Source organism: Mauremys reevesii, linkage group 1 (genome assembly GCF_016161935.1).
Source record: "Mauremys reevesii isolate NIE-2019 linkage group 1, ASM1616193v1, whole genome shotgun sequence".
Taxonomy (NCBI): Eukaryota; Metazoa; Chordata; order Testudines; family Geoemydidae; genus Mauremys; species Mauremys reevesii.
In genome coordinates, this window is record NC_052623.1 from 348718232 (window position 1) to 348740273 (window position 22042).

Consider the following 22042-nt stretch of genomic DNA (forward strand, 5'->3'; position numbering starts at 1 on the left):
TATCTCCTGTAAATGTAAACAAACTTGTTTGTCTTTAGCAATTGGCTGAACAAGAAGTAGGACCAAGTGGACTTGTAGGCTCTGAAGTTTTACATTGTTTTGTTTTTGAGTACAGTTATATAACAAAAAAAAATCTCAACATTTGTAAATTGCACTTTCACAACAAAGATTACAGGACAGTACTTGTACGAGGTGAATTGAAAAATGCAATTTCTTTCGCTTATTTTTACAGAGCAAATATTTGTAATAAAAATAATATAAACTTTGATTTCAATTACAACACAGAATGCAATATCTATGAAAATGTAGAAAAACATCCAAAATATTTAATAAATTTCAATTGATATTCTATTGTTTAACAATGCATTTAAAACTGCGATTAATTGACAGGCCTAGTTGTTTTTTTTGTTTGTTTTTTTTTTTAACAGAGTGGTGCCAACCAGTTTTTAGGTGACTGAGCTGTTAGGATAGCCAAGTACTCTGTTCAGTTATAATATATTAACTGAGCTTTTCCTCACACAAATTCAAGTTTTATTAAGTACTGACTGTTTTATGTCAGGAACTCTTGCCCATTTTCTTCCCCCTCCCACACCACCAATAAATAAATATAGTGATTAATGCACACGGCAAGGGAGGGCATTAGTTCATCTATGCGCTATTTTAATGTCCCTTTAAGAAAAGTTACCTGCTTAGTGTTCTACTCATGCTTTTGGGGGGGGGAAGGGGGTTGGTGTGGATGTCTCTGGAGGGGTGTCTCTTTAAATAGGAGAAAAAGTAGGATTCCCCTGAGTTTTTGGAGAAATACAGGGGTTCATCCTGAATCACAGTAGGTCTTAAATATTTGGCAGAAACAAATCAGTAAAAGAATGTAATTTGACAAGGAGAGGGCTCTGAACTGCAAAGTAAAACATTACGGGCGTCTCTTCAAAACTTTAGTTTGTACACACCTGTAGTTTAATTTTTCCCAGGAATCATCTACATTTCAACTGATGGGCAAGAGGATCAACCCATTGTGCTTAAGTATTGTCTGTGTTTGGGGTCAGCACGAACCATGTTATCTACCACACAGGCTGCAATTTCTAGGTACAGCTAAGCACGTTAAGAATTTCATGGTAGCAAGAAGCGACAGAATTTAAACTTTAAATTTGAAATGCCTTCATTTGTCAGCTTGCCATAGCTTCAATGAAATTTAACATAACTGTGTGGAGGGCTCTTAAAAATATTAAGGCTGCAATTTTCAAAGGAGCCAAAAGGAGTTAGATGCCCTAATCCTAATGAATTTCAGTAGGAGGTAAGTGCCTTACTCCCTTAGGCTCCTTTGAAAATCCCAGTACAAGTGCATTAAATAGACTAACAGGTGCTCCCATACAGATTCATATTTAAATCTTCTTATAAAACTACACTTTTAACCTGTTATATACTACTATAAATATATACATATATACACATACAAAAGAGAGAAAAGGGCAAGCAAAGTAATTTGAATAAGCATTGTGATTGTGTACTGTAGTGCTCTGAACATGTAAAGCACTAAGTAGTAGTATGACAACTATGGATTTTTACCAGTTCTCAAATCTGTAAATTCTCTCAAAATACAAGAAACAAGTCAAACTAGACAAAAATCACCTTCAATAGGTCTGTGGCTTTAAAGTATTTGAAACAGAAATAAAGCCTCTTTAATGAATGCTTTAAAGTTTCTCATGCAAAACCAAGTGAATCCTTGTTTCATATTCAATTTGCAATAGGATACCCCAGCAACTTAGCTATGAGAGCTTTTTTGGCTGGTCACTAGATGCCTGCTGAGATGGGCTCCATACATAGGTAACATTCTACTGGAGACCAAACCCTCAGAGCTGCATCTCACTCCCCTTTAAAGTTAATCTGAACACACTGGACTCAAGAGGAAATGAAAAGTGAGTTTCTCTCCCTTCCTATGGCACTGGGACTTCCTGAGTTTTACTGATTGGTCAAGAACTATTATTTCCTCTATGCTATTCCCAATTGTGTCTGTCAGACATAATCAGTGTTTCACACACACAAGTAAAAAGTGTTAATGTTTAAATATGCCAGGAGCATATGAATATGTAAAAAAAAAATTGAAAAAATGTACACACATTTTAAGATAAAATAGATACAGGAACACTGATGTGCATACCTTAAATAGCAAAAGGCAAAGTTCATTTGCTACTGTGAATGTCCATAAAATACATAAAAGATAAGAAGAACTACAATTATTCATGATTCTGAATGGGATAAATGGATTATGTGGCAATTCCATTAAATAAGACTTCTCAGCCACAAAAAAGCAGTGCCATCCCCACAGCTACAAATACTTTTATAATATTTGAAGAACAGCACCTTTCATCCCCATGATATGAATATATAGATACTGATCCATCTGCTATTGAAATATGTTTCCCTCTAGAATGGAAAAGCAGCAGCCATTTACCATCAGTGTATTTAAGAAGGAAAGAGCAAAAATGTTTGCCAAGGAAAATGGAAGTTATGTAGCATGTAACAAGCTGTAATTTGCCCAGGGCAGTGGAGCTACAAAGTCTCTCACATTAGCTGCCATAGAACCATTAAAAACAAAGTGGCCAAACCCTGGCTTACCTTTTCATACAAAATGATACTTCATAGTGTATTCACCTAAAACCAGATATCAGTTTGATTATAAGAGAAAGTTATGTAAATTACTGCTGCACCAACTGGAGGCCCTATGTTTTTCAGGTCTTGTCTACACTACCGCGCAGGGTCGATCTAAGATACACAACTTCAGCTACGTGAATAACAGTGTCTTCACTGCGGTAAATTGACAGCTGATGCTCTCCTGTCGACTCCGCTTGCGCTCCTCATTCTGGTGGAGTACCAGAGTTGACGGGACAGTGCTCAACAGTCGATTTATCACATCTATACTAGACATGATAAATCGATCCCCGCTGGATCAATCGCTGCCTGCCGATCCGGCGGGTAGTGTAGACCAGCCCTGAGTCTTGATCTAAGTACCAACCATGCCCAAGTTGCTTAGGTCTGATATCACATTGCAAAGTGGTATGTCTGTAGGTACGCTATAGCTATTGAAAAGTCAAATTATTTGAGCCTTTAATCAAAATATAGATATAAATGTGTACCCATGAAATCAAGCAACAGTCTCAGCTATAAAACATCTCATCCATAGGAAACAAACCAATTCAGATATTTAGTTTCAGGTATCAGAAACCTATAAGCGTGCCTAATAGCATAAACTACAAAAATGAACCATTCAGAAACAATACTGAATTATAAACTTTGATGTGAACTTCAGTCATCCAAAATCTCCTGTTATCTGAAATGGGGTCATGTCTCCCTCGGCCTATTAATCTGAAAATTCCCTATTATTCCAGCTGAATCTACAACACCTTTCTCATAATGCATTGAGATGATTAAGGAGAAACTGTCTATGCATTAAATTTAGTTAATCCATTCTGATTTATCCAACACACTAAGATTCTCTTTATTTGCACAAAGATGAAAACTGGAAGGTTGAGGTTACTCAAAGTGAAGACATGGAGAGGACACTGAAATTATAGCCAAACTAGCAAATTACAATGCTATTACACACACCTTAGCTGTGTGTGGCAAGAGGCAAAGAGCTCAAATGTCTAAAACAGGACTTCTTTAGGTCAGAGATTAAAATACTGGGAGTCAGGATTTGCCACTGATTTGCTTGTAGAGGCATGTGACAAGTCATTTAATCGCTTTAGCCTTGTCTACGCTGGAAAAAATGGGGCCTAGAATTCACCACTGATGTTAGCAACAGTGGAATCTGTGGTTTTGATATAGATCAAGAATGGACAACATGATGATATGAACACCTAAGCCTACCAAAAGTCTGTCCACTCCAGCTAGTTGTTAAGAGTTCCCATGCAAATAGCACAGCCATTGCTGCAGCAACATGAAGATGTTTCATGTAACAAGGGAATCCTAGCCCCAGACTTCTCAAAATCAGGTATATTTATATGATGCTGATCTCCACCCCACAAAAAGAGAGTAATCCTTCAGCATGTAAAAAAAGAGTAAATTTGTGCATTGGCATGAGTATGGAAAACAATTATTTTATTAGTAGATCCAGAGTAAGACTTGTGTCATGTGGACAGTTTTTAAAAAGATCATGATAATGCTGAAGTCTTTTAGCATTACATTAACACACACATCCTGAAAAAGAATAAAATCTGCCAATTTCTGTTCAGAAACAACCCGGCTACAAAGAGGTACACGGAGTAATTATTTAACAAAGAAGAGACATTTTTCTCACAGTGGCTATAAATCTGTAGTTTAGCAGCAATTCCTGACCTTTTACCCCACTGGCTGAAGCATCAGAATTAAATATTTTGGGAGGTCCCCAGGGAGAAAATTGAGAGCATTAGGAGTGAAAAGGAAAAGGTCCAGCATGCTGCAATGACTCTGAAATATAATGAAATTACAAGGTCAGCCCTTAAAATAGGTTAACTGCACCTTTCATTTATCCTGTTTTAAACTGTGGCTAGATTTTCCATTTTCCCCCCCTGGAGTCACCAAAAATATTCTGTGCAGGATGAGGAAAAAAAAGCCTGAGAAGCTTGAGACCAGTAACATACAACTACCAGACAATAACCTAATTTGAAACTTATGCTTTCTAAGCCACAAAGGTGTCTGATGCTCCAGATGAAATAAAATCCTCAAGTATAGCAGCAGTACACGGTGTAGAACGCATTGGGGGTTCTAAACAAAGTCGGATATTGTCAGCAAAAGGAAAAACTGATACCCCATGACAAGTCAAGGCAAGTGACAAAAGTTTTACTGAAAAACAACCACTAGGAAATTAAAATAATGACAGTGTTCTGTGTTTAAAGTATCCACGACAATGGGAGCCTTTTATCGTAAAGTCTTATTTTCTCCCCGAAGAATAATTTCATTATAGCCAAAATTGCAATTTGCACATTACAATGCATTGAAACAATTTAAGACTTTCATTCCAATTCAATGTCAATTAACTCACTGTAAGATGGCATGACATGTGAATCATTACTTTTACAGTACGCAATTTTAATTTTGAATCCTCAAGAAATGTTAACAAGTTGCAAGTTATTGAAATAGGTCTGGAAAAAACAAATTCTTTGAGAATAAAATTTCATCTCCATACTGAAGCTTTAAAGGGGCATAGTTAACTTTAAAAAAACACATTTCTGTTTGAAAACTGTTTACTTACTATTATTACAAGTAACACAAGACTACTATAACGGAAAAAATTAGAAGTATTTTCTCTATTTTTCACTTTACTTTGGACAGGACAGCAATTTTTGTATATGCAAGTTTCATGGTTTATTCTGCAGAGATAGTGTTCTCTTTTGTTTGCACAGGTCTTTCATAATAGAGGCAACATTTTTTTAAATTAATAAATCCATTTTTATAACACAGAAGTTGGCAGGAATATTCAGAGGCAGTGAAGAACCTGAAACTAGTTTTAATTAAGTTTTTTTAAAACTGATTTGAAGTTGGTTTCTCTATCATCCTAAGTATTTTCTGATATTGTACTTCGGTTTTACCTAGATTTGCCGAGGAAAAGAACATGAACAACATTTCTGAAAAATCACAAGTATAGATGAAGACTTTTTCAAATCTATCTATGCCATTCAAAGAGCCTACATTGCCCTTGCAAACACACCTCAAGTTTGATTCCCAAAATCCTCATTACAAACTTCCCTTCAGAGGCAGAGAGAGATTTTCAAAGGTACAAAATACAGTTAGGCACCTAACTCCCACTTACCTTAACTGCTAGGTGTGCCTTTGAAACCCCCCGACCTCCAAGTCTTCACAGCCCAGCTGTGTGATTGGGTTTGTGCTATGGATGAAGTTTTCCTGCAGTGCCCACTAAACTGAATTTTTGCCTGTGATGCTCACAAAATGAAGATCCTTAGATGAAAGTCTATTTGGCCTCAGTCTACGTCTGGTTTTTTTTTAATCTCTCTGTTTTTTCTTGCATTATTTCCATTGGAACCATGTTTTGGATTATGAAACTGTTTCTTAAGGAAAGATGAAGATATATAGTTATAATTATGAAGACAACTTTATTATTCCAGACAGGAGTTATTTTTATGGTTGTCTAATGGTAAGAATTAAACCACACATTTTCTGTACTTTTTTGTTGCCATCTCATATTCTCCTTTTCCTTTGAACCTGCCTCTCCTACTGGCTCTTTCCCAATGGCTTTCCTCTGTCTGCTTCTTAAGCTTGGCTGCCTTTCTCATTTTGTCTGTTTCTCCTGTTGCTTCTTCCTTGCTAGACTGATGCATACATGGAGACTCGTTCGCACAAAAGCAATCAGTGTCTGACACTTAGAGTGCATGGACTGCTAAAGCAACTTGACACAGAGCTTGCAATACTCAGCAACCAGGCATGGCTAGTAGCCAGGAGCAAAGTGTTCCAAAGTTGATCCTCTACCAATGGTTTATACTTCAAATTGGTTGATTACACAGTACCTGTCTGCTGATATGTGGTGGTGTTTTGCATAGCCTAGTATACTAGGCTGAAAAATGTCATTGCTGCTTTTAAACCACCAGTGCAGTTTACTGTGGGGGTATATAATAAAGCTATACACCATACAATTAAATGGGAGGGGGTGGAAGAGAGTAGAAAGGCTGCAAACGAAGTAAGAACAATGACAGAAAAACTCAGTTTATCAAATGGCAACGTCAATATCCAGATATTCCTTTTTAAGCATCTGTAAATCCCACCACACACTGTTTAAAAAGTCATTGGCTTTATTTAACCCTTGAGGAAACCAGGGATTGAAATTACAGTGGTTTGAGATCCAAGACTTGCTATATTCAGTTCTGGAAAAGAGCCAAAAAAAGCACTGCTAGACTGAGAGGCCAGTGACAGTTTCAAAATCTGATATATCAAATCACTGGAGCTAGACACTAATGCTTTATACCATTGCGAAGCTTAATGCTTTATATAATTACACTTCTAGCACTAGTCGGCCTATGATATCATCAGACCTGAAAATCATATTATTTTGATTTCCACTTTGCTTTTCCATACCTCTCTTCAATTCCAATGTGATTTTTAGCACCTAATATCTTACAAACAAAGAGAGATAGTTTAATAAGTTATGTAATTTGACAGCTGGGTTTCCATGCTTTCAGGTGTAATAAGCACAGGTTTCTGGTGGTTATTAGGGTCTAATATCACATCAGCATTAAAGCAGGAGAAAAGCAAGACTGTAATCAGAATGACATTTTTAAGCTCTGACCTGCCAAGGCAAGACATGTCAGACAAAGTTACAAATAAATCAGGACAAGTAAATTGTGTCCAGAACTGGTCCTGGATCAATGATTAGAAAAATGAAGCTAGCTCTTAAATATGCACTATCAAGGCTGAAAGGCCCCCAAACTTAACCCCCACTACAATTTACATTTGTTTTAAAATAACCTCTAATGGCAGGGTTTGAGGAACAAGATGCAGAGACAGAGAAACATTCCAAAGCAAGAGCTAAAGCGGTCTGTCTCTCTCTCTCTCTCTCTCTCCAGGGGAACCACGAAGAAGCACTGAGGCTGCAATTGTGCCCGGTGGACAGAACTTCCTGTATCCTCCCCTCATGCCACTCTGGAGCAACCAGGCACAATCAGGCTTCCAGAAAGCAACAAATGAACTGGTCACCATTAAGGCTGCGTGATCATTAAAGAACTAACAAGATGTCCCGAAAAACTAGAGCTGATGCAAACATAGTAGAATGTTAAAAACTGATGCATACCTAAGAATATACTATATACGTGTGTGTGCCTTAAAAAATCTGAGGGGGAAAAGGGGAATGGAGGGAAGAGGAGATGACACAATACAGAGTCATAGTTTTTAAAAAAATACATATTGTGTATCAATCATATTAATTTAGAATTGGGTTATAAGTGGCTAAGAAGCAGGGTTACTATGGCACATGTAGAATCAGTCTTTGGGACAGGTAAACTTTTTATAATTTTGGGGAACTACACTGTAGTGTCTAATACAAATGGGGTCTGGCTTATAGGTGCTACCACAATACAAATACTAATTTATTATTATTATTCCCTTTGGTTAAGTATCTAGATATTTTTAAGTGCCTAATTTCGCTTTATTACTTTAACTGAAACACCAACTTCATAGAAACTGGTTGATATTATTGCAAAAGTTTGTGTTCTTCTACATTAAAGCATGAGAAATAAAGCATGACCATCATGTTTTGCAACCAATTTATTTTTTTTCTCAAAAAAAATAAATAATCTATTTTACAAGTTCACCATGACATTACAGTGACAACAGCACTAAAACAACTCTGTAAAAACAAAAGAGGGAATAACTAAAAATAGGCAGAAAGTGAACATCATGAGACTGGCATAAAATTTTCCCTGAAGTTTTAGTTGTAAAAAACACCACTAAAACTCCAACATCAAACATGGTAATGATGAATCAGATTGTATTATAGAAATGTGTATTTGTACATCGATCCATATTATTTATACACTTGACACATATGCCAAGTCTTCTAGTCAAAGTTAATGAAACATAGTACTCTAGATTTAATACAAGGAGCCACATTCTGCTTTCAGTTAAAACACTTAGAGGAGAATTTGGCCCAAAGTACTAACCTCACAGCTAACGCTAAATGGCAGAGACAGGTCATGAAAATCTGGGTGCCTTTTCACTGCTCGGCACATTACTATTAAGCTCAGTCGTAAAGAGTGCATGTTCAAATTCCAGCATTTCTAATGAGTGAGGCATATGTGAACAGAACAGAATAAAAATTTGTCTTAATGACTTTTGGTAATAAGATTGACAAAACAGTTAAGTAATCAGGCAAACTATCTGAACAGACCGAATATCTTGTATGTCACACCACTGATTCTAAAGAAAGTGGCAATATGTTATTTGCAGGCACAGAAAACAATTGCAACTTGAGTTTTAAGAAGTGGGCTAGCAACACCTACTGGTCATGGTGCATATTTAAACACAGTTTTTGATGCAAATGTTCTCTAAAAATGAATGTGAAAAATTTAAACTTGTATTATGACAGAAGTGACTAATTACAATGACATAATATTTAGTGGTATTGTTAATTTCTGAATATCCATAAAAATAATTTAATCAAAACCTGAATGAGCTCAGCCTTAGGCCTTAATATAAAACTAAATGTAACCGTACAGTTTTCAAATACTGCCTTAAAATTAGTAATATTCAAGTTTCATATGATTCATGCACATTGCCTCACTTCATCATTGCATGCAGCTATATCTCTGTCGCTGCATGAAATCACTCAACACATTGAACTATTAAATGTAACTGTCAACACAGTCAGAAGTTTTACACTTCCGTAAAGTCAGCTGACAATGTAGTCAACTGCTATATGATGTGATTCTTAAGAGAATGAGGGATAGTTCCATAACATTTCAGAGAGGAAATTACCTCCACATTTTATTTGCTAATAAACTAGTGACAGATGATGAGAACTGATCCTCCTGATCCATTTCATGTACCCCAAAAATATTGATCTGAAAACAGTTATGAACTTATTTTTTTTTTTAAACACACATATGTAATCCCACTGAATTCAAAATTTCAAATTTACTGTATTAGGAAAATGCCCTAAACTATATTTAAGTATGGTACAGCAATTATAACAAGAGTTATTTTCAACGTAATACTTGTTTAAATTTGTATCAATTCCTTTATTGACTTAAAAAAAACCTGTGCTTGTGGTCCCTCTGATACACTAGCCTTGGGCATTAGAAGTTTTCCTGGTTCCTGTCCAACTCGAGAAATAGTATCTTCTTGCTTCAGGTGTTAAAAGGATTCCTACAATATTTATAAGGACTGCTCTACTCTAACTCCTGGATCTAACTTGCGAGAGAAAAAAAAAATGTAGAAATTACTTACAAAGAAAAGCACAATTGCCGCCATATAAATATTTAGCTATAATGCCATACTGAATTTGTAATATTCATCACGTCTTTTCCTATATATTGATATTCCGCTACAGCTATATTGAGTTCTCTCTTGGACTTGATCTCTCTACTACATTTTAAAACCAACATTTACAAAAGTGGCGAGTGATTCTGGGTGCGTAGTGTGAGACACATTAAAGTAGCTTGATTTTAACAGTAGATGTGAAGAACCATCTGAAAAATCAGGCACCTTTACTGTGTCTCAAATTGAACCACAAATTGAAGTACACAAAATCACTATTCACTTTTGAAGATCTTGACATAATTCTATGGGATGTCCTTACAATTATTTTTCAGCTATGCTATGGTTACCTCTTGCTTTGTATTTTTCAGCTCTCTTTGAAGAGTTCTTTTTAAAAAATGTTTTAAAAAGCAAATCTCTTATCAGGCCTCCCAATGAAGAGATTTTAATCCCTTTAAGCCTTGAAAAATATTTCTTGCTACTATTTAAATTTTACTTTTGGTCACATTAAGTCAAGAAATATTAAAATATTTTGTGTGTGTGTAAATAATTGCTAAAAATGTCTGGCTTTGAGGAAATTAAAGTAAATGTGAAGGCTGCAGACCTGAAAAATACATTTTTAGGGCATTCTTCTGATTTCAGAAAACTGTTCCTTACAGCCACTTTGCATAGTATATGATACATAGCAGGGGTCGGCAACCTTTCAGAAGTGGTGTGCCAAGTCTTCATTTATTCACTCTAATTTAAGGTTTCGTGTGCTGGTAATACATGTTAACGTTTTTAGAAGGTCTCTTTCTCGAAGTCTATAATATATAACTAAACTATTGTTGTATGTAAAGTAAATAAGGCTTTTAAAATGTTTAAGAAGCTTCATTTAAAATTAAATTAAAATACAGAGCCCCCTGGACTGGTGGCCAGGACCCAGGCAGTGTGAGTGCCACTGAAAATCAGCTCGTGTGCCGACTTCGGCACCCGTGCCATAGATTGCCTACCTCTGATACATAGTTTAATTGTAGCACATTATTGTTAAATCAACAGAAAATAAACCTGCTACCCAAATAATAAAATTATTTTATTTATCATTTGTATTACTCTGGAGCTTAGGAGCCCCAGTGATGGACCAGGACTCTGTTGTGCTAGGCATTGTAAATATCAGTAATAGAACAACAATTCTGCACATCATTTGCGGCAGTAGAGCAACAGGATTTATTCATGTTGTCAATAAAGGGAAATCATCTTCTGTTCATTTTTATGTTGTAGGGGTTTTCTGCCTACATTTAGTGTCTCAGGCCTTATAGACTAAGTTCTTCAGTAAGCCATTATGTATAATACACAGTATATCCCACGTTATTGACTACAAAAGAAGTAAATGCCACATTAGAATTCTGTCTGTTAACTGTACTGTCCATTCTTCACACCAAGCATTTTGTTCTATTTAGTATTTCTCTTCCTAATCCACAGCACTACATACACTTAGAAAATATTGTTATTATTTGTAACTGTCATTAAAGGACAGCCAATTTATGTTAACCTGTGATTTTTTTTTAAACCTTCTATTGTTGGTTAACATCTGAGATTCTTGTACCTGAAGAGATTACAAAAAAAAATTCGTCCTCTTTCCCCCTTTCAATTATTGTTATAATTAACACAAGATTACTGTAGCTGACAGAAAAAAATGTCTATTTCACAGCACTTTCTGTATAGGCATTTTCACTTTCCTCTACCATTTTTATGAATCGTTCATTCAACGGGGAAAGGAAGGCATTTAAAAATAGAAAAGTGTGACTGTAAAACCATAAAAATTAATAGAGACACTCAGATGCAAGTGTAGTACCTGAAACTACTTTTACTTCAGTTTTTTAAATTGGCAACAGCTTTTTAAACATTAGCTTGAAGGGAGAAAGAACAGTTTTGTCACCTGACAGAGATGTTGTGAGGCTTAATTCATTAACTTAATGACCTGAGATCCTCAGATAGAGAATATTACAGAAATGCAAAGTGTTTTAACACTGAATTCCTCTGATGCAAAGTGCAGTAAAAGTGGAAAACAGAAATGTAACTTTAGCCACGCTACTGCTCTCTTTATTTTGTATGATGATTAAATATTATCATGATTGTACTTCATTATTTGAGCAGTGCCCTAATGGGTGCTTTACAAAACCACTGTTATTGGTGGCACAACTTGGACAGCATAAAGAAAATGTAAACAAATATGTAAATAAACAAATGAAAACGAAAAAAATTCTTAATTTCCCACCTTCTTGAGATGAAACAATAGGTGGCATGTAATCAGGAATGTACTCTTTCCTCTCTTCTGCATCTTTGCTTCCAGGCTGGGGAAACTGTAGGACATTGTTCTTGCTGACAGGAAATGATGGGATTTGATGTGGGAAAGTGACAGGTTCAATATTGTGTATGTAATCTTCCAGCTCATGCAGGTTAACCCCCATAAGTGCGAAGGCTTCACCTACATCATCCAAAATTGGATCTGTACGGCCATCTGCAAACAAAAAGGAATTTTAGTAAAAATCTAGTCTGAAGAACTTTGACTTTGTTTTGTAATGAACAATATAAGCACATTCAGTACACAGGAAATTTCCTTTTGTCAGAAGTAAAAAAACTGACCATTTAAACTTTTATTAACCCAACAGCAGCTTACATGGGGCTAAATGCAACATATCTGGCTAAAACTAAATACATTACTTATTCACAGTAGTGCCTTTTGTTCAAACGGAACCTCTAGTGCTTTATAAACTAGAACTACAGCATTCACTTCACCCACCAGGCAAAAGCACATGGGGGGTGGAGGGGTGACACAGCAATAGCTCAAAAGCATGCAGTGCTACACAACAGTTTAGGTCAGAAGAGAAGAATAATGTATTTCACACATATTGAAGGGGGAATTTTGGTAAGGAGAAAGTAATTCCCCAAGCTGCAATTTCTGTAGGACACCATGGCTAACACTTCTTTCTTGTGAAAAGCATTCTGAGAATTTTACTGGCCAAGTGCTCAGGACCTTGGTTTAACACCACATCCAAAGATAGCAACCCAATGTCCTCCTACTACTATGCCAGTACCTACCGCCTACTGACTCACCAACACCACTTCCAATAGCTATTGTATTTTGCCTCTAGAGTTCTCCCACAAGCATTAACCCGGCATGCCCCTTGCTTCACTTATGAAATTAAAAAATAAAGGATAGTACCCTTCAAAATGGTGCAAGAATGTCTATTAATCTCTTTCATTAACATCTCGGTAACACTGACTGGTCCACATATTGATAGGAATTGCCATACTAGATCAGATCCAAAGTGCATCTCATCCAGCATCCTGTCTAAGTAGCCAGCACCAGATGCTTCAAAAGAATGGGTAAGAACCGTGCAGTAGGCAGGTGTGGGATAGTCTGTCTCTCATTATAGGTCTCATGCCAATCTCTAACAGTCAACTATCAAACACTAAAGTATGAGGTTTAATGTACCTTTCAAAATGTTTGTTAACAAGCACATCCATAATTACAATAATGCTATCTACATAAATGTTCATAAATGATCTTAAAGTGCAAGTCTTGTCAAAGTTACTATATAAAACTAGCACTTTCTCACTGAAAAATATGCTTATTGGGTATATTCAGAATCATAGCTACTACTGGCGGTAATGTAAATATTGGTTTAGTGTGGGGTGTGTGTGTTTTTTTGGTGTTTGTTTGTTTGTTCTGTTTTTTTTTTAAATGACTTTTTACTCCTGTTTCAAACAACAGTCTCTGTGTTCCAGCTTTCCCCATCTATAAAATGGATGTACGAGATTTCTTCCTCTCATCTTTTGTCTTGTTTATTCGGAATGAAAGCTCTTTAGGACAATGGCTTTCCCTTACTATGTGTTTGTACAATGCCTAGCATAATGGGACCCTAATCTCCGATGGAGCCTTTAAATGCTACTGTAATACAAGTAGACAACAACCACAACCTCCATTTGCTCAGCTTTAAGTTCCCAGGCAGAGTTTAGTGAGCCTGACTATAAGAAAAAACACCTTTTTACTTGTTTCCTGAGCAAATCTGACCTAGCAAATTATTGACATGATAAACATGAAATCTTGCAATGCTATTTTTTATTCACTCTTCAGATAAGGAACATGTTAATGTCAAGTAGGGAAAGGTAGATGTAACTTTACCAAATGATTTACTGAGCTCAAAGTGTCAAAATCTAATGGATAAAGCGGAAGAGTGGTAGTCACGGCTAAAGTGACAGGTGATGGGACACTGCTGGGAGTCAGTCATGAACCTACACATGGGTGGGTCAAGACACCATAGATTGGGCTTTATATAGATACGACCTCCTCTACATTATCATTGCTACTAGAAGTCTGCTCCATTTCATAGCGACTGATGAACGTCAAGTAGAAGGAAGAATGGTCTCTCTTACTGGCTGCCAGTAAGAAATTAGATATCCTGAAAGTAACGAAATCTGGGAGGTATAAGGATGTACAAAGCTACACCTCTACCCCTATATAACACAAAATTTGGATATAATGCAGTAAAGCATTGCTTGGGGGGGGGGGGCTGCGCGTTACAGCGGATCAAAGCTAGTTCAATATAATGTGGTTTCACCTATAACGCAGTAAGATTTTTTGGCTCCCGAGGGCAGCGTTATATCAGGGTAGAGGTGTATTTATTTAGTAAGGCCTCATCTACACTTACAAGGCTGCAGCTGCACTGGTGTAGTGCTTAGTGAAGATTTTACCTATGCCAATAGAAGAGTTTCTCCACCTACCCATCATCCTCCCATCGATACAGCACTTTCTACACCGGGGGTTAAGTCAGTATAACTACTTCGCTCAAGGGTGAACCAACATAGTGTTACCAATGTAAGTTTGTAGTGTAGACCAGAGCTAAGAGCATCAACAGCAGAGCAATCTTTTTTGGTCCAGTTCACCAAGAGTATATAACATGTGGCCATACTTTTTAAGATCTAATAATTTTAGGATTTCTCACTTCTATTTATTAAGATGTGCCTATCAGGCTCTGTTTCCCATACATTTTTAATACAAGTCTTTGCATTTTTTGCAGAAGTGAATCTTAAGAACATGGGAATAATCACTTTAGATCAGTGGTCCCCAACCTTTCTCGTCTGGCAGGTGCCAGACGATGAGCCACGGGGGACTGTGGCGGCGGACGAGCATCCGCTGAAATTCCGCTGACAAGCAGCAACGTCAGTAGGCATCGCCGCCGAAATGCCGCCAAGCAGCGTCATCCAGAGGCATCGCCGCCAAAATACCACCGAAAATCGGCGGCGATGTCTCTGGATGACGCAGCTTGTCGGTGGCATTTTGGCAGATGCTTGTCTGCTGGCTAGTACGCAGGCACACTTAGACGCCATGGCGCCCATGAGCACCGCATTGGAGACCCCTGCTTTAGATCAAACTAATAAATTCCTGTTCATCTGGTATCCTGGCTCCAGCAATGAGCATACTTCAAAAGAAGGTAAAAATGCATCCAGCAACACATCTGGTCATTGTGTACAATGCTGAATCTGTGATAAAAGAGTACTGAAAACCAACTCCTTCTACAGATAATCCACTGACAACTTGAAGCAGGTGGCTTAACACCACATTCCACTATTTGTTTTAATAACAAATACTCAAAATTGCCCTAGTTTATTAAACTGCCACTATGCCGCCTTACCCAGCCTGATCTCACTCTCTCCACTGCCTCAGTTTCCCCTTCTGGGCACCTCAAGTACTTGCAAAGGCTTTCACATGTCCAAAAATAACCCTTCTCAGTGTCTGGTTTATTAATAGAGTTCAAAAGGAAAATAAAACTTCCAGCTGGGGCTTTACTTTAGCCAACTTGTTCTCCACATGCCAGCCTCTCTAGCCAGAATTTGTTCCTGTCTTGACGACCTGGCCCTCTGCACATGTCTCTCTAGAATCCTATCCCTTCCAGGTTACCACTGTCTTTATCAAGCATCAAACAGTATCTTCACCTCAGTTTCAAACTGGGCCCAGACCCTGCTTCTTGAGGGCAGGGCTTTGGAGCTGTGCTCCGGCTCCGCTCCAGCTCCAGGCAAAAACCTGCAGCTCCACCGTTCCGGAACTGCTCCGCGCTCCAGCTCCGGGCTCCGCTCCAAAACCCTGCTTGAGGTCTGTCTTCTCACCTCAAGTTTCATTTTAGCCCAGCTAAATAGCCCTTCCTGAGCATCTCTCCCTGCCCTTTACTAAGCAGCAACTCCCAAGGCTTCCTGGAATCTTCTCTCTCACTGGAGAGGACCTAAGGCTTCTCCCCTCAGTCTTCTGGCCTTTGGCATCTACCCCCAAGACCTGGTTTATCCACACAACTCTTCTGTCATGTGGTATTACTCATTCCCTCACCTGGAGAAATGAGTTAAGTTTGTCACAGGTGAGGCTAGGACCCAACATCCCTTAAAAAGACCAGCCAATCTCTGACACACACAACTTACTCTAGCTCACACATCATAGGGTTTGGGCCACATTCTACTCTGTCACACTGGAGTAAACCCACAATAACTCTACTGATATCAATTAAGTCACTCCCGACTTATTTCTTTAACAGTGTAACAGAAAAATTAAAGCCATTTAAAGTTTAAGTTACAACACAGAAAAAAGCATTCTGCCCATGCACAGTACATTTAAACTGAAATCCCTTGCTGAACGGGAAAAGTACCCAGCAATAGCAGGCCACGATGTACACATGTGCAGAGCTAACATAGCTGGGCCACAGAAAATTTAGTTAGGAGGGGACAGCAAATGAAGCAGCACACCACAGGCACCCATATTTCATTCACTGTGTATTTTATTTCTGTGGACTTCCAGGTGAGGTGAACATTATTTTTCACATATAATATAAAACCACACACTTTTTCCCCCCCACAATCTCAGAAGCATGCGACATCTTGTAACATTGTCATTTTTCTATATTTTTGTTAATTTCATTGTCATATTGGCCCAATATTTTTTTTAAACTTTTAAATTTATCTGGGGGGGCTTATGTTTTCCAGGGGATGGTATTTTTAGCTATTTTTGAATTCTATATAAACATCTATGTAAACGTTTTGGGGGCCTCTCTCTTTGTATATATACATAGTACTGCTTCAAACAACACTACGTTATAGCCGACTAGAGAACTTTTTAGTGAGCACCAACAGGGTCTACATGGACGAATTAACATGCAACACGTTAGCGTGCTTTAGAAATCACACCCTCCCAATCCACATTACTGCTTCTTGTAGATGAGCCCTTAGATACAAACTAGGGAACAGGGATATCATCTATATTAGCAAATAGCAGTGGGAAAAAGGTGACTTCAACATGACTAAGTAACTGTTTTCAGTATTCTTCCAGTGTTTATTGGATAAACACCAATTTTTATTTTATTTACTGTACTTTTGTATTGAGGGTGTTTTATCACTTAAGAAGCCCTATTTATATGGAAAGGGTTTTTTGGTTTTTTTATAGGGTTCTCAAACATTTTCACAGTATGGAGCACATGAGGTCTGCAACCTCTATGCCATCTTTGATTCTGACCTCTCCTTTCGTCCTCACGTTTAGGTTTTGTCTAAATCTTGCCAATTCTTTCTGCATAACATCTTTAAGATATAGCCTTACTTATCCATCAAACTCTTATAAAAAGTCCCATCTTGCATCTTGATTACTGCAACACCTCTCTCTAGCCCTGACAAATGCAATCTTTCCCCGCTCATATCCATTCAGAATGCTTCTGCAGTGATCATTTTCCTAGCCCATTGCTCTCTCCATGTCACCCCCCTCTTTGAAACTCTCTACTGGCTCCCCCTTTTCTATTATCACAAAAATAAGCTCCTTTACAGTCAATCCCCACCCTATCATCTCACTCACTATTGAGCTGTTGAAGCTTGCCTCCAATCAGCAGATGATGACAGCCTCCATCACCCATATGTTACATTTTCAAGCAAGCACCTTCATGCTTTCACCCATGTTGCCCGTTATACTTGAGAGGCATTCCCCATAAACAATTGCAAAGCTACCTTCAAATCCTTCCTCAAAACTCTCCACTGCTATAATACCTACAAAAGACCTGATCAGGCTGTACTGCCTATCACCACTGTTGTCTCAGTACTTCCATGTAAGTCCCCCATCTGTCGTCTCTTGTTTTATGCTTAGATTGTAAGCTCCTTGTTGCAGGGACCATCTCTTAATTTTGTGTGCGTAGAGGGCCTAGCACAATGGGGTGCTGGTCCATGACAAGATCTCCCAGGCACTATGGTAATACACATAATTAATCATAACAGGTTTCAAAGGAGCAGCCGTGTTAGCCTGTATCCGCTTATGCTCAAATAAATTTGTTAGTCTCTAAGGTGCCACAAGTACTCCTGTTCTTTGAATCATAACAATCAAAAAATTGCCACAGAGATTGCCTTGTGAATCATCTTGTCAGAAACCAGGGTCTGCAGCTGACACAGGGCCTGCTAGCTGACCTGCAGCTGAATGCCCTGAACAATCAGACTCCTGATTTGCTAAGAGTCATCACAAGTGTTCTCTTAAGCTCAGCAACAGCAGTAGGCCAGTGGCAGCACAATGCTTACACGCACTGCTGCAATCACTCCTGTTCCTGTGTCCTGCTCCAGTCCACTCCTACCCTGCTTCTTCCTTACTTGGTTCCTGACTCCGGCTCTGACTCTTGATTCTGTTCCTGGCCTCTGACATCTACTCCGACTGCTGGGCCTGATTGCCACTGCTCCAACCACTAGACCTGACCACCATGCATCCCAGTTTGTAATACATCTCCCCTCCCATTTGAAATCGCAGTATCTACAACTATTGCATACCTAGAAAAGTAACATTAGGAAAGTACTGAGTGGTATTTATAGATGTCTTTTAATGTGATATAGCAAATGGAAGCAAGGCAGATAATCCAGCACAGTTAGAAAAGCCATCATTTTGCTTGTTAACTGAGAAAATATGGACCCATTATGCCATTTTTACAGCTCTTATTCAGAGTAGAACCACAGTATGCAGTTTATTGTGTCTCAATTACTGAAGATCAAATCTGTTCCATTTACAAGTGCAAAGATTCCACCCCCTCCTCCAAACAAACACCCCAACTGCCAACCCTGCTAAATCAAACTGATCCAAGGGTCAAACTGGTTAGTTTCTGGCTAACACATCAACAACAGAGCCTCTATAACTGGAACTTAGTTAACAATTCTGTTGATTATGCAAGAACCACAAAAAAAATCTAGTTTATTCTTCCAGAGATTAATTGGTTTTGTACAGTGAAAGGTTTTAGGCAGTGACAAGCAAACCCAAGTCTAAATACACTTAGGGAGGAGATCTGTTGAGTAATAGGATGTGCTTTTGACAATCACATTTGAGAGAAAAAAAATCAGTGTGAGGTTGAGAATATATGAGACATTATACCACAGATGTAATGTCTAACTCCTCATGCAACAGCATATGCCTCCGTAACAAAGATTATGCTCCCGTCCCCTCCATCCATTTGTCAAGAAAATATGCCCTTTTCCCAAATCACAATAAATGCTTCACACCCCTCATGCAGCCTAAATAAGAAGGTAAATTACAGTGCCCCCAACTCCCAATCACATACATATATATCATCCCATGGCCTCACAAATCTCACAATAGCTGTGGAAAATACAGGCTAAGCCCTGGAAGGTAATTCTGTTTTCAAACTCTCAGCGCTTCTCAAACTTCTCAGAACTCTCTCAGTGGCAACTCTGGTCCATCTGAGAGGAGATCATTGTCCCCCAATAATACATCTTCCCCACCCCAAGTGCACATGGATCAGACTAATGACAACAGGTCCAACCCAACTTCTGTAGGTAACCCAGTCCTCTCTTTTATTCCACAATCTGATGCTCCCTAGTCTCCTGGAGTCTACCCTATCATAAATATTTATACAGGACCATTCATCTTAGCATTTAGATGTGAAACTTACAGGTATGACAGCTGCACTGGTAAAGTTCCTGCATTGGTGGGACATATGGGTTACACTGGCATTATTTTCTCCCGCCCCCCAAAAATCTAGACTCACACTTCCTCTCATGAGTACTGGTAGACTCAGTCCAGCCCCTGCAGGTAGCCAAAAAACACATGGTTCTCAGGCTCCCCTGTAACCAAAAGTCCTCAGATTAAAAAAACCTCAGAGCATGACAATACCCACACTCCCCATATCCTCCTGGACTTAGAGCGAGGTTGATATTCCTGGCCTCTCAGCCCCCTGATCTCAATGGATCCTGGACTCAAAGAAAAGTGGTACTCCTCTCAACTCCCATTAGTATTTTTGTCAGCCCCCACGTAATCAGCATTTCCAGACTCAGCTACAGCTGTGCCACCCAGAACTCTGGTGGCATCTGTGGCCCCCAGAATCTCCCCATATCCACTGAGCTTACCCTATGGTAACTCCTCAGCCCTGCAGTTCCCATGGCTCCCAACCTCTCTGCACTCACAGAGCCTGCAGTTGCAGGGGAGTAACAACCCCCCACTCTCCTTGTCTCCTCACATTCAGAGTGAGCAGTGACAGCTCTACCCCCACCATGCTGATGGCTCCCCAGTCCCCTAGACTCCCAGAGCAGACAGTGGCAGCCCTAGCCCCCCACTGGCCCTGCATTCAAAGCTCAGCAGGGTGGAATCTCCCCTCACCCCCAACCGCACTGTGCCCCCAGCACTCAGCTGGCAGTGGCAACCCCAGGCTGCTCCATCCCCCCCCCCACACACACTCACAGAGCGGGCAGCTGCAGCCCCATCCCCACAGCTCCCCCACAACTGCTACACTCACAGGACAGGCAATAGCAGCCTTGGACCTCCAGCACCCCATCCATCTTCTCCCCTCCATTCGCTGATCTTGCAGTACTAGACACCCCCTCTCCCCTTTTCTCTATGGTTCCTATCAACACACACTGCCAGAGAGGGCAGTGGCAGCCTCAGCCTCCCTCCCTCCCTCTCCATGGCTCCCATCCCCCTCCCCACTGACAGAGTGGGCAGTAGCCCCACATCTCCAGGGCTCCCATCCCCCACTGACAGAGCAGGCAGTATCAGCCTCAGCTGCCCCCCATCTCCAGGGCTCCCATCCCCCTCCCCCCCACACACACACTGACAGAGCGGACAGTAGCCCCCTCCTCTCCACAGCTCCCATCCCCCGCTGACAGAGCGGGCAGTGTCAGCCTCAGCCGCCCCCCATCTCCAGGGCTCCCATCCCCCACTGACAGAGCAGGCAGTGTCAGCCTCAGCTGCCCCCCATCTCCAGGGCTCCCATCCCCCCAACTCACACACTGACATAGTTGGCACTGTCTGTCTGCGCCGCCCCCCATCTCCAGGGCTCCCATCCCCCCCCCCCACACACACTGACAGAGCGGACAGTGGCCCCCCATCTCCATGGCTCCCATCCCCCGCCCCACTGACAGAGTGGGCAGTAGCCCCACATCTCCAGGGCTCCCATCCCCCACTGACAGAGCAGGCAGTGTCAGCCTCAGCTGCCCCCCATCTCCAGGGCTCCCATCCCCCCCCCCCACACACTGACAGAGCGGGCAGTAGCCCCCTCCTCTCCACAGCTCCCATCCCCACTGACAGAGGGGGCAGTGTCAGCCTCAGCCGCCCCCCATCGCCAGGGCTCCCATCCCCACACACACTGACAGAGCGGACAGTGGCCCCCATCTCCAGGGCTCCCATCCCCCACACACACACTGACAGAGCGGACAGTGCCCCCCCTCCCTCTCCACGGCTCCCATCCCCCTCCGCACTGACACCGCGGGCAGCGGCGGCCCCGGCCCCGGGCCTCGCACTCACAGAGCTCGCAGTAGCGGTGGCAGCCCCGGCCCAGCCCCTGCAGGTAGCGCTGCAGCACGTCGGTGAGGAGGTCGCAGGCCGAGATCTGCACCGAGTCCCAGCCCAGCGCCTGGCAGATCTGAGCCACCGACACCCGCAGCAGACACCGCGAGTAGCTCTCGCACATCCCGGCCGGCTCAGCGCGGCCTGGGCCCGGAGCCCGCCATGGCCCGCGGGGGGGGAGGCTCACGCGCAGGCCATGGAGCCCGCCGCCGCCAACGCCGCCATCTTGGGGTCGCGCCGAGTCCCAGC

The 22042-nt window shown here is 40.5% G+C and overlaps 1 protein-coding gene across 2 annotated transcripts in view; it reads right to left on the reverse strand.

Annotated features, from left to right (window-relative positions):
* TAF3 (TATA-box binding protein associated factor 3) overlaps nucleotides 1–22042 on the reverse strand; it is a 136270-nt gene extending 114228 nt beyond the window's left edge. Inside the window, exons 1-2 of one of the 2 annotated variants that reach the window (XM_039519551.1) lie at nucleotides 21752–22042; nucleotides 12215–12457 (exon numbers count right to left, since the gene is read on the reverse strand). In XM_039519551.1, the coding sequence (XP_039375485.1) occupies nucleotides 12215–12457; nucleotides 21752–21917 (409 nt within the window). In that variant the 5' untranslated portion in view covers nucleotides 21918–22042. Of the gene's footprint in view, nucleotides 1–12214; nucleotides 12458–20000; nucleotides 20040–21751 lie in introns of those variants that run through there. The other variant, XM_039519552.1, reaches the window with a different exon arrangement.